At 41.2% G+C, this 16,570-nt stretch overlaps 2 protein-coding genes across 7 annotated transcripts in view; both read left to right on the top strand.

Annotated features, from left to right (window-relative positions):
- Positions 1–6,945, top strand: part of NUCB2 (nucleobindin 2) — a 67,755-nt gene extending 60,810 nt beyond the window's left edge. Inside the window, exons 15-19 of one of the 6 annotated variants that reach the window (XR_010918449.1) lie at positions 344–423; positions 2,705–2,892; positions 5,089–5,156; positions 5,241–5,309; positions 6,007–6,945. The gene's annotated coding sequence lies outside the window, so the exon portion shown is untranslated. Of the gene's footprint in view, positions 1–343; positions 2,671–2,704; positions 2,893–5,088 lie in introns of those variants that run through there. The other 5 variants (XR_010918450.1, XR_010918448.1, XR_010918447.1 and 2 more) reach the window with 5 other exon arrangements.
- A 2,171-nt stretch (positions 6,946–9,116) lies between these two features.
- Positions 9,117–16,570, top strand: part of NCR3LG1 (natural killer cell cytotoxicity receptor 3 ligand 1) — a 28,461-nt gene continuing 21,007 nt past the window's right edge. The window contains exons 1-2 of the mRNA XM_067540678.1: positions 9,117–9,534; positions 15,957–16,310. Of these exons, the coding sequence (XP_067396779.1) occupies positions 9,459–9,534; positions 15,957–16,310 (430 nt within the window). The 5' untranslated portion in view covers positions 9,117–9,458. The remainder of the gene's footprint in view (positions 9,535–15,956; positions 16,311–16,570) is intronic.

Below are 16,570 nucleotides of genomic sequence, written 5' to 3'. Positions count from 1 at the left end.
AAGAAGACATCAGACAACTGAATCTAAATTCCTGGAGGTAACATTTCCTGCCTCTGACAGACAGGAGATACTATTTTTCACAGAACTGTCTCATTTGGAGTCTCTACCTCTTCCCTTCACGTTTATTTCCATTTTCATTCCTGTTTTCCTGTTACTTTTCTCCTTCCCTCCACCCTGATATTGCACACATGAATGCTGCAGCCACTGAGATTTCTGCTGTTATTGAGAGCACCATTACGAATTCACAATGAATAGAAACATAGTAGAAAGTCTGTGCTTTTGCTTGTTTTCTTTCAACCTCCTAATCATTTTACTTTTGCCTTATTTGTTGTTTTATTTGCAGTATTTCCTCCACAAGTCTCAAAAATTGTATGTCAGCCCAGTATCCCTGAGAGAGGGGAGACCGTCACATTATCTTGCCAGGTGAGAGATTACTATCCAGCACAACGTCAAGTGCGCTGGATGAGAGGCTTTGAAAAACTCACTGAAGCTGCAATTAAAACCTGGGATCCTGAGCTCGATACAGCAACAAATCTGTACCACAGAGAACGCCAAGTGACATTTACTCCTGAATCTGAGGACCATGCATTAGAGTTCGCTACTGTAGACAACCACTGTAAACAGAACTATAAGAAATATCTATCCCTATTAAAAAGTTACTATTTAATTGTCTGCTCTTTGTGCAAAGCACTCCTGCTATCTTCTTTTGTCTACTTCACATTATATGGGACTGGCACATGTCCAGAGTAGAACTGATACCGTTTTGACTAGCATTAATTCTCCTGTGGATATTTGTGGGATGATGTATTCCTATCTTACAATGAAAAGGAATTACTTCCTATTTCATCAGTGACTAGAGAGGATGCTTAAAAGTATTAAATCAAACCTTTTAAAAAATTGACAGGATGGGATAACTTGCACCCAATTATAATAGAATTGGCCGAGGACTTCTTTGAGCCACCCATATGTTGACTTTTAATCAAATTTGGACTAGTTGACAAGTTCCAGAGGACTGGGGAGGAAAAGCTAATGTTATGCCAATGTTTAAAAAGTGGCACATGGGATGACCTAGGTAACTATAGGGCAGTTAGCTTGACATTCATCCAATGCAAAAATCAGTCAGGAAAGGCCGATATGGGGCAAAATCAGTAAAGAATTTAAGGATGGTAGCATAATTAATACAACTCAACCTACTTGTATGAATAATAGGTCTTGTCAAACAATGTTATTTTTGATATTATAAATGTGGTTGATTAAAGATTACTGCTGATACAATATATTCAGACTTCTGTGAGGCATTTGACTTAGTCTCACATGACATTCTGATAGAAAAATTTAGCACTATACAAAATCAATGGAGTCCATATTAAATGGATTAAAAACTGGTTAACTGATAGATCATAAAGAGTAATTGTAAATAGGGAATCATCACCATCCTACGGGAGTGTTTCTAGTGGGGCCCTGCAGAGATCTGTTGCTGGCCCAATCCTGTTCAGTATCGTTATCAATGACCTGGAAGAAAATATAAAATCATTGCAGGTAAAATTTGCAGATGGCACAAGAAGAGAACAGGTCAGTTCTGAAGTCCAATCAGGACTGCTGGATAAACTGTGTTCAGTTGAATAACATTCCTTTTCAGCCAGCCAAATACAAGGTCATACAGTTAGGATGCATGGTCACACTTACAAGGTGGGAGACCCTGTCCTGAAATGCTGTGACACTGAAAAGGATTTAGGTGTAATTATAGATAATGAAATGAACATGCACTGCCTGTGCAGTGCTGCAGCTAGGACAGTGAACATGATCCATACACACACAAGCAGGAGAATATCAAGTAGGAGCAAGAAGGCGGCATTATCTCCAGATACAACACAGGAGAATCTGTTCCTGGACTACTGTGTCCATTTCTGGTGTCCCCAGTTTAAAAAGGACGTTGACAAATACTGGGAAGAGTTCAGAAAAGAGCTAGAAGAATGAGGTGAGTTCTGGAAAATATGCCTTATAGTGAGAGTCTTAATCTCTCAATCTATATAGTTGATGCAAGAGAAAGTTAAGAAAGGAATTGAATGGACTACAAGTACCTTACCAGTGCAAAATTGATGTAAAATGCTATTATTCTTGTTTGGTAGAGATTTCTGACAGTAGATGGATCTTTAATCTAGGATAAAAAGGCATAATAAGATCTAGTGGTTGGAAGTTGAAGTTTGACAAATTCAGACTGGAAATTAATCTATCTAAAGACACAATGGGCACAGTTTGCCATTGCCCTGCACCTTGTATAGCACCCCTCTTTGCACAATACATTACCAAACAAGAATAGCAGCATTTTATGCTTGCTTTGAGCTAGTGTAAATGACTAAACACAAAATGCAGAGCAACAGTCAATACAGCCCAGTCTCTCCTTTATTAGCCTCAGACTCTCCGTTTCCTACTTCCTAAGCACCACTCGTAGTAGCTCTATTTGATATAATTCCCACACTGTCCTCTGTTTATATCTATCATTGGCACATACTACACCATTTCTAATAGCTTTCTTGAATTTTAATTGTTTTTTTATAGGTAAAAACATTTTTTTCCCAAACCTCTGACAGGTTTTCCAAATGTTATGGGTATTGTTCTTAATCCAAAAGATTCGGAGTATGGAAAACCCCTCTCTCTCTAACTTGCAAAAGTCATGGATTTCGATCTATTTTGTTGGTTCCAGAATGATGGCGTAAGTCAGGAAGGGTTCATTGCTGGAGGAACCAGAGCTGGATACAAATGAATTTTTCTACACATCTGATATTCTGCTAACGCCCACTGCGCTGTACTATGGCAAACACTTTCGTTCCATGGTGAAGCACAGGACTCTGTCAAAGCCCATCACAAAAGATGTGTATCTAAAACTCTCAGGTATGCATAACACTTCTCTTGGCACTTTTAATTTTAAGGCAAAGTACAAAAGAGTCAGTTATATCACTCTGCTACACTGAGCAGGAATTCATCTTTGGCGTGGCCTGGAAGAGTTGCTGCTACTGATGTCCCTATTTTATGTTTTTTGGCTACAGCAAATTCAGATTATATGTGGGACTCTATGGGAGCCCAACAGATGAATTCTGCTAAGGAGCTGTCCTGAATCAGTGATCAAATTTTGCCTTGACCATGCCCCTTTCCTGGGAAGTGCTAGCTGCCTATGGGGTAGCATAAACCTCTTATTGTTCCCTCAGCACTCTGCATCTCCTCCACTGGTGGACTTTCTGCCCTGTGTGTATGTTTACACTGGCATAATCCTAGGCTAAACTCAACCCGAAGCTAGCCTTTTTCCAAGTTCGGGAAGGGTTGGCAATTCCTCCCCCTATAGGGTGACCAGATGTTCTGATTTTATAGGGACAGTCCCGATATTCAGGACTTTGTCTTACATAGGCATCTATTGCGCCCCGCCCCTTCCCCGTTCTGATTTTCCACACTGGCTATGTGGTCACCCTATCCCCCTAGGAAATGTATTAAAACTTAAAAATGCTCTCTTCCAGGCCTCCTCTATCCTCATCCATAAAAGGGGTATAATCATGTTTCCCCTCCTTTGTTAAAGAGCTATAATATCTGTGAATGTAAAGCACTATCCAACAAGTCCAGAATATATATTTTATATTTCATATTTATTATTATTAGCCACATGCTAGCACTAGATCTTTTCTGGAGGTATTGTTTTCTGCCTCTCGCAGTCAGCAGGTTCTCTTTGGGTTTTGGCTGAGAATAGATGTGTCTGAGGAGCAAAGGGTTAATCACAGTCCTCACATTCTCTTACCCACAAACTTCTCTCTTTGGCCTTACTCCTGCTAACACCCAGGCGCAATATGGTGGCAGTGCATAATCAGAGTCCCCTGCACTCTCTGTTCAGTTCAAGCATGTTTCATCTGTGCAGTGCTCTGCACTTGCCCTGTGCAGGATCAACCACAGCTGCTCATGACACATAGAAAATGTGCATAGGCAACAGTGTATTTCTTGTTAGTTACTTTGCTTGATAATCATAGAGTTGGAAGGGACCTCAGGAGGTCATCTCGTCCAACCCCCTGCTCACAGCAGGACTAACCTCAGCTAAATAATCCCATATTGATTAGTTTCCAGAATTTTTTACTTCACTGTCTTTTTAAAGAAACACTTTCTTTCCCATTTGCTAAGCTGCCTGCTGTTTCTGATATAAGAGTAACACCTGCACTGCCCAAGGTTAATGACGCTCTCTGTTTCGAAGTTTTCATATTGGACTTTGCACCTGAAGTTATAAAATCTGCATGGTTCAAAGTTACTGGAAGAAAACCATGTCATAAAAACTCACATTAGTGAATATTATTTGTTTTTCTACAAGTAAAATACTATTTACTCCAAATGCAACTGACAGAGGGAGAATGATCAGATATGAGGTTACTCATCCAACCACTCACTCCTGTATAGAGAGACCCTTTGTATTGAAATGCAGAGGTAAGCTGAACTGGTTAATTCCTAAAATCAGATTCTAATACCCTTTCTCGTGTTGAATAGTACCTTGCTCCGTGAGTATTCCCATTGATTTCAACAGCGCTGCTTGTGGAGTAAGACACTGCTCAACATGAGAGACGGTATCAGAATCTGGCACTAAGTGTATTTGAATCTATATAAAAATGTGAATTTACTCCCTTGGGAAGTTCACTTCCAAACCCTCGTGCACCTTTTGCTCTCCATGCTCTTCACTTTCTTACAGTATAGATCCCAAAGCTCTACACAGAAAAGGTCTTGCTAGCTTATATTTTTAATCACTAAAATTGAGAGGTGATGTCGCAAAATATTCCTACTGAACAATTGGCTTGTTTAAAAGGTTTCAGGAGATAAATGAAACAGAAAGTTATTTATATGCTGCAGTCAGATGTGCTGTCTCTGTGAGTGACTATGAAATCACAGAACTGTATTGACTAACATGGTATGAGAACATATTTATAAGGATGCCATGGAGTGGTACAAATTCTGTAATGTACATAATTTTTCATTATGTGCTTTCCCATTGATATGTTAATCACTCCTCTGACAAATGTATGCTTAATATTATAGGTAACATGATATTTGCTTTTCCCTTTAAAGATTTCGCAACTAGCCATGAATGAATACCCACTCTGATTGTAAATGAGAGCCACACAAAACCATCACAAGTAAGTATTATACCTAAAACTGAGATAAACGGCTGAGCCCCGTCTCATAATAATGGCCCTACCCATCCCCCCTTTTCCCTTCAGACACAGGGATGGAAAGCCTACTGGGAGATGTGAGAGGACGCAATCATTCCTTCCTGCCCACCCATGAAGGTCTGTCTGTGGGATCAGGGATTCATTTGACTGGAAGGGGCAGGGCTGGAGAGGCTGTGCCTTGTTACACTATCAAGTTTACATATAGAGAACTGACCCAAAATCAGTAATACTTTGCATAGGACCCCTTGAGAGTAGCAGTGGGCGATTTTGGGGTCCATGGTAGGCAGGGAAGCAGGAGAGGCTCACAGGGACCAGAAAAGGAATGTGACCAGACAAGGCTTCCACATGGATGGACCTAGATTCCAGCATATCCATGGGATTTGGGAACTGAAACCCCTGTTTATTTAAGTAAGATTAAAAGGCAACAGTCACATATGAACAGAAAAAAAATATGACTATGTAAAAATTAAAGTCAAGCAGCAAAATGTATCTTAACATACAGCAAATATGACTGATTAATAAAGGTCACTGCTTCTGAGGCCTTATCATTACATAGGTTTATTTGTAATCCTGTTTCGTGTCAATTGTCTCTTTAGGCCCTAACCTCTCTAGTCAACAGATGGCTAACACCTTAAGATACAGTGCATTAGTAGCAAACCAAAGGCGGCTAAGAATGTGACACTTCACTTTTTTATATGTGGAAGGAATACAGATAACACCTATGTTTTCTAGTTTAAGGGAAAATATCCCATTGAATAAGGACTAGAAGATGCTGACTGTGGGGCTGGTTTTATTTCCTCTGTGACTTTTAAAGCTGAAGAACAGGATAAAGAATGCAAGATCAGATGTGAAGTTGATACTGAAGATGGACCACTAGAAGAAACACATTTTTAAAACTTGGATGATCTCCATTCAGTGAAGTTGGTGGACATCAAACAGCAACTCTATCCCCGTCTTTCTAGGGTTCAATGAACAATTATTCTGTTCCTTTTAAACTTCTAACCAGAATGAGAGTTATGAGACAGCATACAAATGCAATGGATGTCATTCCTCATGACAATTAGGGATGGGAGAATTGGTTCAGATCCAATAAGAAATGACCTGAACCTCTGCCCAAAATCCAGAGCAGAAATAAAGTTGGGAGGGAAATTTGATACATTGGTGCAGGGTGGCAGCAGAAATCTCAAGTTCACATCTCAGCTGGGACTGAGGAATCTACCATTTGTTGGTCCTCCATGGTCCTCATCCTGACAGATGTCCCAAATAAAGGCTGGAATTCTTCTCTCCCGATCCCCCAGGGTCACATCACCCCAGTGGAAAATGTTGACAAAAAACAAGTTAGTTTTTGTCAAAAAATTGAAATATTTGGCCAAAATCCGGAATTGAAATATTCTGGGATTCGGCCAATATATTTCAATTCTGAAATGCTGCTGAAGTGCTTTATGGGAACTGCACTTTGGGTGCCTCATGCTCCAATTCTCCTGTATAGGCAGGGCTCTCTGGATGGACAACACTGGGGAGGCGTCACATGCATCACAATAGTCTCATAGCAGCAGTGTATGCTGGGAATTGAATTATGGCTGGGGAACCTGATCCATAAAGAAAAATGGGAACACGAAGCACCTGAACTACATCTCCCAGGTGCCACCAAGATGGGATTTCAAAATCTAAATATTTTGGTGTTTTGCTAAAATATTTCTGTTTTCAGATGTTCTTTTGACAATATATTTACAAATAAATAAAACCTAAGTTTTTCCACAGAAAGCAGACATTTATTTAGAAAAATCTTGTGTCAGACACCCAGTTTTCCATTGTAAAACAGTTTAAACACAAATTTTTTGACTAGCCTTCGTCCTGACTGAACAAGAAGAGCACACCAGCTAATACCACTATCTGCATTATGTTCAACTGCATCCAGATTGATGGCTGGAGTTACTATCATCTTTCCCAACCATCCTGTTGTGCCATTTTTCTTTTCCCACCTTATTTTGTCTCTTTGCTTTTTCTTTTTTGCCTTCTATCTATTAAAAGTTTGGCTGAGCTGGACCAGGCATTTGATTTTGCAACACTGCTACAATAAGAAAAGGCAAACTAAAATCAACATCTTAACACACACACAGGAGTTTGCCAGGTCACAAAAACTGCAATTTCTTTTCTCTTATTTTAAATGTGTCTTGTTTTGTCTTAAAAGAAACAGACATCAACAGTTCAGGAGTATTTATAATGAATTATTTCCCCCTTTTTTAGAAATCTAGTATGATCTAAATAGACTAGTAAGATTTCTCTTTTTATTTTGCGTTTGTACAGGGCCGAGCACAATGGGGTCCTGGTCCATGACTGAGTGTCCTAGCAAATATAAAGGACACTGTATAATAAACATAAAAGAAATAAGGGAGATTGTTATAATAGAAACTTTACTTTTTAAGTTTCAAATGCTTTAACATGTGCAATTATAATAAGCTCTTAAAATGCACTTATTAGTAGGCTGTTGCAATGGGAATTTGCCTACTGCACCGGATGCAAACCCAGAACCACAATTAATTGTAAAACAGTTTCAACACAAATTCTTTGACTAGCCCTCGTCCGGACTGAACAAGAAGTGAAGAAAGATTTTGAAACAATTCTATCCCTCCTGGGCCCAAGACACCTTTCTCTTATCTATACAACACATCATCCAACATTCTCACTAAAAGACACCTAGAAATGTCATTTATACACCAAGAAATAGAAGACAGTGAGTTTTCAGGTCATTTGAAATTTGACTGTATTACATCATTAGAAAACACAAACTATAACGAGAGGTGGTAGAGAGTGTTTACAAGGGCATATATGATTTCTGCCTATACCAAGGAGAAACATGCAGAGCTATGATAGCTGCTCAGCTTCAGTAAACCAGAGGGTAGGAAAATAATATTGCAAATAAGCTGAATTTCACAAAAGAAATTTAACCAGCAATTTTAAAGCATTTTGCATTTTTAAAAAAGGAGCATTTTCTTTGGTTACCAGATATATATTTCTAGGTTCAATTTTTCCTTATGCTGCATGTGTGTTATTTTTACTGAAAGTGTTTCTGAGCAAGGACTTTTCACCGTAAAACACTGCTGCACAAATAAAGTCAATGTGTTAATGCTTTGGAAACTTGAACATACATTTACATTCTCTTCAGCATTCACTTAGGTGGCAGCCTGGATAATGCCAGTGAGTGTCTTTATATGTCTAAAATATGTAAATATGTAACAGTATTGTTACAGAGCTCTTACCTCCTCTTCTGGTGATACGGCTACTGCCTCAGTTTCCATTTTCTCCAAACTGAGCTCCACCTTTCCAGGCTATCAGAGGTCCAATATCAAACAGCCAGCCTGGTCACAGTAATCCAGCAAAACAAGCTACCTTCCTGTACTAGAAACCCTTACCCTAGCCCCTGAGAGGGGGCAGATGCTAACCTCAGATTATTCACAAACCCTGTTTCAGTATACGTCACCTTCTTCATCCCAAAAGCACTTGCCAAACAAAGCCCCCTGCGGCCCTGAAACATAAATAAGACCCACCAGCCCTATTCTCCACCTTGTTTTTGGCACACACTTTCTCTGACACACCTGTAGCTGATGCCCAAGTTCCTTCCAGAGTCCAACCTGAAGAAACCCACCAGACAAGCCTGCTCTGAGGGAAGATTGTTTTCCTTGCACCCCCAACACTCCTTCCCAGAATGCCTTGCTACAGCCTACCATGCCCATAGTCCCCTCTAGAAAGCCTTGGTTCTGGGCTGAGCTGGGAAGAGCGCCATGCTGGGTCTGTAGCAAACAAAGTGCTATGCATAAGGAGCACGTCTAGTGTTTTAGAATGGCTTATTTCTGACATTTTTAACAACTTTGCAAAGCCGTGCAGAGGCAAGATTCGTTCATTTCTCTGTGTGTGACCATTTCCACTTCTTTAGGGGAGATGGAAGATGGTTGGTCAATCTTTGAAAACAAATGAATAATTCCCAGCTCAGTGTTTGCGGAGGGACACCGTTTTCCTACATGTTTGGTCCTGATTCGATGTGAGGCGGCTGAAGTGGCAACGCGAAGCCAGATGCGGGGTGTTTGCTAGTCCAAAGGTCCCAGCAGCCATGCAACCTACCAGCCCCGATAGGCTGCTGCTGCTGCCCTGCCCGGCTATGCACACGCACTTTTGGGGCTAAGGTCACCAGCGACAGAGAGAAGTGAAAGCGAAACATCCCGGACTGGGGCCGGCAGAGCCGCCACCTGGCCGGATCGGCCGCGGGCCATGGCGCGGGCAGGGGGCTCCGCTGAGCAGTGGTGCCTGCTGCTCCTGGCTCTCAGAGGCGTGCTCCCGCCGGCAGGTGAACTAGCGCTCAGCCGGGGGCAGGGAGGGAGATGCGCGGGCCACAGCGAGGGACGTTTGCGGGCGGCCCCGGGAAAGGCTCGGGTCGAACTGCGGGTGCCCCGGGCAAAAGGGGTATTTGGAGGGGCGCGGGGAGGCCCGGGTCGCTGGCGCCCTGAGCCTGGCAAGGCACCCGGAGCTGCTTGACTAGGGCCTTGGTCCCGCCCCTGGAGCGGGGCGGGTTTTGAGGCAGTCTCCCCCGGTTGCCGGGGTGAGTTTGCCAGGCACATCGGGCGGCTTCGGTTTAATTCTGTACCTGCTCGGATCCCCCCCCCCCCTAGTGCTCTCACGCCCCTGTTTATCAGTCACCCTTGGCTTCCTCCTGGGGCTGGAAGGTCTCCCTGGCTATCTGTTTGAAGCAGACACTGACTGTTTCACTTACAAAGGGCCATTCGTTTAAAACGTCCCACGTGGAGGCTGAGCCAATCCTCCCTCTGACCAAGCGTTTCTCAGCCAAGGTCCTATTCCTTTCATTTGTTAATGATTGTTATGATGATGCTGTCATGGTAAGAGTTCGACTGTTAGGACTAACTTAAGTAGAGCTCAAGCCACTACCAGCCTAAATTCCCCTGGTATATTCAATGGGCTTGCCTCTGCTATGTTTTGCTTTCTAAACCCTGGTGTGTTGCTGTGTGCTATTGGTCAGGTGTGTTTAACTCCAGCTGTGTTTAATCAGATGCCTACATGGTGAGCAAAGTGTTTCCCCTCTATTAAGTAATTTGTACAACCAGCTGTTCTTAAATTTGTTAAAACAGGAGGACATGTTTATATGAACTGCACTATATAAATGAAAAGTTCCTGAGGGGTAGCTGTGTTAGTCTGTATACAGCAAAAACAACAAGAGTCCTGGAGCACTTTAAAGACTAACAAATTTAATTTCAGCAGACATAAGCTTTTGTGGGCTGTAATCCACTTCGTCAGGTGTAAGGAATAGAAATCACAACCTATTCCTTACATCTGATGAAGTGGGTTACAGTCCACGAAAGCTTATGCCTGCAGAAATTAAATTTGTTAGTCTTTAAAGTGCTCCAGGATTCTCATTGTTTTTACTGTATAAATGGAAGATCAATCCTTGAGGAAGGTCAATGTTGCATTTAAAGAGTGCAACTGATACAAATGAGTGCCAGTGGTCTTTATCAAATTTTTGAACTGCTCATTGTAAAAAGTTTTTATTTATATATAAATAAAAAAATAAGTTGGTTGGAGCCTGGACAAGCTCCTGCCCCTTAAACTGTATATCTCTAGCTTCAGAGTTTTTTTCCGTAAGCAAGAGTACATGAAGGATTGCAATATTAACACACTTGTGCTGGTCTGTTGCTGTGTTGACCAAGATGGAAAAACTTGATTCAGAAAAAATGTGGTACTTCTGAACAAAGTATCTGTCTACCTCCCTTCTAGTAGATTCACATTTTCTGACTATATGACTTAGTGGGATGCACTGGTGTAGAGGGTATATTGGCTTACATAACTACAGAAAGTACCATTACTGAATGATAAATGGCTGCATCCCTTCAGGAAATACTGGTTTTATGGACACTTTCCTGTTATCTCAGAATCAGAATCCCATCTAACTCACAAGGCCAAAGTTGGTTCCTCATTCAAGATACTTGGTTCTTTATTCAATGGCTAACTAAAAAAAAAAGCATCAATGTACATTTACATGATTTAGAAATTTCACCAAAATAAAGGACATACAGAATAAAATAAAGGAAAGTGTTGTAGAAATGTATATCCAAGCAAGACCCCAATCCTACATGGTGTAATTGGTTCTTACTCAATAAGTAACTAAAATTTCAGGAAGTATAAATGACAAAACACGTGGGTTGCTAGACAGAAACCAAAGTGCAAGTCCTTCAGGGACTCTGGGTACATACACTTGTTGCTAACCCATGCTGAAGGCCATGCCAACATGTCTACACTGCACTGTTACCCATACTAGCTAGATTAAAGCTAGCACAGGTACACTTACCAGTGCTGCAATCAAATTTTTCATTTGCAGTGCAGACATACAATGCATGACCATTAAAATAGGCTTGTAAAAGGATGCCAGCTATTCCTGTTGGACCAGATACTTAGAGCTGGTTATGCAGTAGCCATGGATAGGGTAACTCCCCATGGCCACATATACTAGGATTTATCCCAGGATGGTTGGCTCAGTGCGGAAGCATCTCACCTCTCCTTCACAGAAGCAAGTTGGGGAATTGATTGGGAAAGGAAAATGAGCTCCCAATATCTCAGTCCCTCTCTCTTACTTGGGCTGCAGTATCCCACGGGCACCTGCTTTGGGAAGGAAGATGGGACCAGGATTCCTGTGTTCTAAAATATTTTTATTTTGTTTTGTAATGTCCTACTTCTCCATCTCATCACTTCCCCTGGTTGCCAGCTCTCTTTCAGAGCTGTCAGCTGAAAGTGCTGCATTAAGGGAGCACAGTCCTTTTCAAGTTCCTCTGGAGGAAGTGGGAAGAGAGAAGAAACCATCCCACCACTACACACGTCATGATGCTATGAATATGCATTGCCTCCCTGATATCCTACTTCCACTACCATCACCAGGGTGCAGGAGTCATACTGCCTCTGGGTGGTGGGTGGAGATGAATTATTTGGCCATCAATTAGGAAGGAGTTTCTCTCTCCATATCTGCTGGAGTTGCCTCCATCATAGTAGAGCCCAGTTGGGCTGCATAGGTTCAGTGGGTTCCCCACTGCTTCAGGACTCTGCAGTAACAATTACATTCTTGAGATCACCACCAGATCTTCTATTGTCTGTGCAGATCCTGTCAATGCAATGAGTACAAGCTCCACTCGGTCCCCTGATAATCTTCCTCAGCCTTAGCACGAGCCCTCTCATGTCATCTCTCCCCTCGAGAGTGATATACAAGGAGTCCCGGAGCTCCTGGAATGTGAGCAGTCAAACTGCCTGCCGAGAAGTTGAAAGTCAACAACATTGAACCAAATGTGAATGCACAAGACTTAGGGGGAGCTCACTAATTTGAGAGCCTGATATCACAGTTCTGTACGTGATCTAGTGATGCTGCATTACATAATCCCATGTGTACAGAACATGGCAAATGGAAAATAGGGACAGGAGCAGAAATGGACCTGAATGGAGATAGTGTTCCCAAACACATCCAGAGGTAGCCAAGCAAAAATGTGTATCTGTAGCCACCCTTTCTATAACTGTTGTCACTTAGACTTGCCCAGGATTGAGATCATTATGGGGATCCTGGAGTTCTTCCCTGCATATTTTGAAACAGCCAGTGAAATTCGGAGACATTTCCAGAGATATATTTTTGCATAAAATGTATCTGTATTTATTATTCATCTGTCTTTCTCTTCAAAGGGAAGGGAGAATTTTTATTTCAGAAGGTGAGGAAAGCAACTAGAGGAGAGGCTGTTCTAGATTTGATTTTGTCAAATAAGGACGATCTGACTGAGAATTTGGAAGTGGAAGACAGCTTGGGTGAAAGTGATTATGAAATGATAGAGTTAATGATTCTAAGGAATGATAGGAGGGAAAAATGCAGAATAAAGATAACGGAAGGCAGACTTAGCGCAAACTCAGGGAATTGGTAGGTAGGATCCCATGAGAAGCAAGTGTAAGGGAAAAACAGTTTGAGAGAGTTTGCAGTTTTTCAAAGAGACAATATTTAGGGCACAAGAGCAAGCTGTCCCACTGTGTATGAAAGAGGAAGTATGGCAAGAGACTCCCCTGGTTTAACCAGGAAACCTTTAATGATATGAAACTCAAAAAAGAATCCTGCAAAAAGTGGAAATTAGGTGAAATTTCAAAGGATGAATATTACACAACACAAGTATATAGGGAGAAAATTAGAAAGATCAGGGCACAAAATGAGATTAAACTAGCTAGAGATGTAAAGGGTAACAAGAAAACATTCTACAAATATATTAGAAGCAAGCAGAAGACCAAGGATGGGGTAAACCCATTACTCAATGAGTGGGGAAGACAATAACAGAAAATGTGGAAATGATGGAAATACTAAATGCCTTTTTTGTTTCAGTTTTCACCAGAAAGGTTAGTAGTGATTGGACATCTAATATAGTGAATGCCATTGAAAATGAGATAGGATCTGAAGCCAAAATAAGGAAAGAACAAGTTAAAATTACTTAGACAAGTTAGATGTCTTCAAGGTGGCATTCTGATGAAATGCATCGCAGAATACTTAAGAAGCTGCCTGAGATATCTGAACTATTAGCAATTATCTTTGAAAATTCATGGAAGATTGGAGAGATTCCATAGGACTGGAAGAGGGCAAGTACAGACAGACAATCTGTAAAAGGAATAAGGACAACCCAGTGAATTACAGACCAGTCAGCTTAACTTCAGAACCCGGAAAGATAATGGAGCAAATAATCAAGCAATCAATTTGCAAACACCTAGAAGATAATAAGGTGATAAGTAACAGTCAACATGGATTTGTCAAGAACAAATCATGTCAAACCAACTAATAAGTTTTTTTGACAGGGTAACAAGCCTGGTGGATGGAGGGGAGGAGTGGTAGATGTGGTATATCTTGACTTTAGTAAGGCTTTTGATACTGTCTCACATGACCTTCTCATAAACAAACTAGAGAAATACAATCTAGATGGAACTGTTATAAGGTGGGTGCATAACTGGTAGGAAAACCGTTCCCAGAGAGTAGTTATCAATGTTCACAGTCAAACTGGAAGGGCATGAGTGGGGTCCCGTAGGGATTCGTCCTGAGTCTGGTTCTGTTCGATATCTTCATAAATGATTTAGGGAATGGCATAAAAAGTACATTTATAAAGTTTGCATATGATACCAAGCTGTGAGGCGTTCCAAGTGCTTTGGAGGACAGGATTAAAATTGAAAATGATATGGACAAATGGGAGAAATGGTTTGAAGTAAATAGGATGAAATTCAATAAGGACAAATGCAAAGTGCTCCACTTAGGAAGGAACAATCAATTACACACATATAAAGTGGGAAATGACTGCCAAGGAAGGAGTACTGCGGGAAGGGATCTGGGGGTTATAGAGGATAACAAGCCAAAATATGAATCAACAGTGCAACACCTGAAAGTGAACATCATTCTGGGATGTATTAGCAGGACTGTTGTAAACAAGACACAAAAAGTAATTTTTTCACTCTACTCTGCACTGATAAGGCCTCATCTGGAATAGTGTGTCCAGTACTGGGACCACATTTCAGGAAAAATGTGGACAAATTGGAGAAAGTTCAGAGAAGAATAACAAAAAGGTCTAGAAAACATGACCTCTGAGGAAATATTGAAAAAATTGGATGTGTTTATCTGGAGAAGAGAAGACTGAGGGGAGCATGATAACAGTTTTCAAGTACCTAAAAGGTTGTTACAAGGAGGAGGGTGAAAAACTGTTCTCCTTAATTTCTGAGGATAGGACAAGAAGCAATGTGGCAAAGGAGGTTTAGGTTGGACATTAGGAAAAGCTTCCTAACTGTCAAGGTAGTTAAGCATGGTAATAAATTACTGAGGGAGGTGGTAGAATGTCCATCATTGGAGGTTAAGAACATGTTAGACAAACAGCTGTCAGGAATGGTCTAGTTATTACTTAGTCCTGCCTTGAGTGCAGGGGACTGAACTAGATGATCTGTCGAGGTCCCTTCCAATCCTACACTTCTATGATTCTGTGAGAAGGAATTAGTGATATTGCATCCCTCTTCCCCTCACTTCAGTGGTGATGGGGACCCAGCAGGACAGTTTTTCCTTTAGAGGAGATGGACAAGTGACTCCTGGGTGGGACACTGAGTCTAGTGACTAAGGCACTAGCCTGGGACTCACCTGGATTAAATTCTGTGCTCTGCTCCACCCACAGACTTCCTGGTTGGCCATGAGCAAGTCATTCAGTCTCTTTGTGTATGATATCCTCATCTATAAAATGGGGATAACTGCATTTCTTTACCTCTCGGGTGCTGTGAGTATAAAATATATAAGAGTCTCAGGTGCTCAACTATTATTGTAATAGGGTCCATATAAATACCTGGGATGGATGGATAGAGAGAATACACATTTCTTTTTCATCAGGTGCTGCTGTCATTCTACCACAAAACTCCAGTGTATTACACGTAATATGCTGTGTATTCACTTCTAAAGTTCCTCCTGCATTGTAGTTTCTAAGGGCCAGGGTTGCCCAACTAGCCTGTGTTATCTCTTTTATTTCATTCAAATAAAAGGAAAGATTGTTATTTATAGAGCCAATTTAGGAAGGAAAGCTTTCATTAGATTTCCATTGAGATGGGTTATAGAGGATTATAGGTGAGGAAACAGACTATTAAAATATTGAATGATCCTTGAGCCAAATAACTGCTTTAAAAGGAACCTTTTAGGATGTATTGCTCAAAATATACATTTTTCTGTTTTTGAAGAAACTCTTCAAGTACTGATGAATGCTCAACCATTGATAGTGTCACTGAATGATAATATTTCCATACCATGCAAGATCTCTGGGTACGATACACCAGAACTGAATATCAACAATGTGGGAGTTACCTGGTATCTTAAGACTCCGAGAGCAGACCAAGAAGAGACAGTATTCACATTTCATGCTGGAGACCATACTTCCTATAGGAGTGGAACCAGTATGTCCGACAGTGACCTGAAAAGAGGAAATGCCGCACTCTCTGTACCACAGATACAGTTTAAGGAAGCGGGAATATATAGGTGCCATGTTACTGTCACCCCTTCCGACGCTCATGGAACATCTATTTTAGAGGTAGTTGGTAAGTGATTTTATTGTAACATTTCTTTCATATTGTATCATGGGGACTTGAAGGCAGAAGATTTGAATGTGGGAGTCCATGTTAGTGGTACCAGTTTCCTCACTCCACTGACCCTCTGTGGAGGGGTGGAAATTTCATGATGTCAGTGGAATAGCCCAAGAAATGGGTAATTTGTTCTGCCAGTAATAATAGCAGGAGTGTGGCGAGCACAATATACCCTGGGGAACTTATATGTGGATTGACAGTCTTCATTAGGCTAA

The sequence above is a fragment of the Emydura macquarii genome, unplaced genomic scaffold (genome assembly GCF_026122565.2).
Source record: "Emydura macquarii macquarii isolate MOO-44397 ecotype Brisbane River unplaced genomic scaffold, CSIRO-AGI_Emac_v2 contig_587, whole genome shotgun sequence".
In the NCBI taxonomy this organism is placed as follows: Eukaryota; Metazoa; Chordata; order Testudines; family Chelidae; genus Emydura; species Emydura macquarii.
This window is presented reverse-complemented; position numbering and strand designations above follow the sequence as displayed.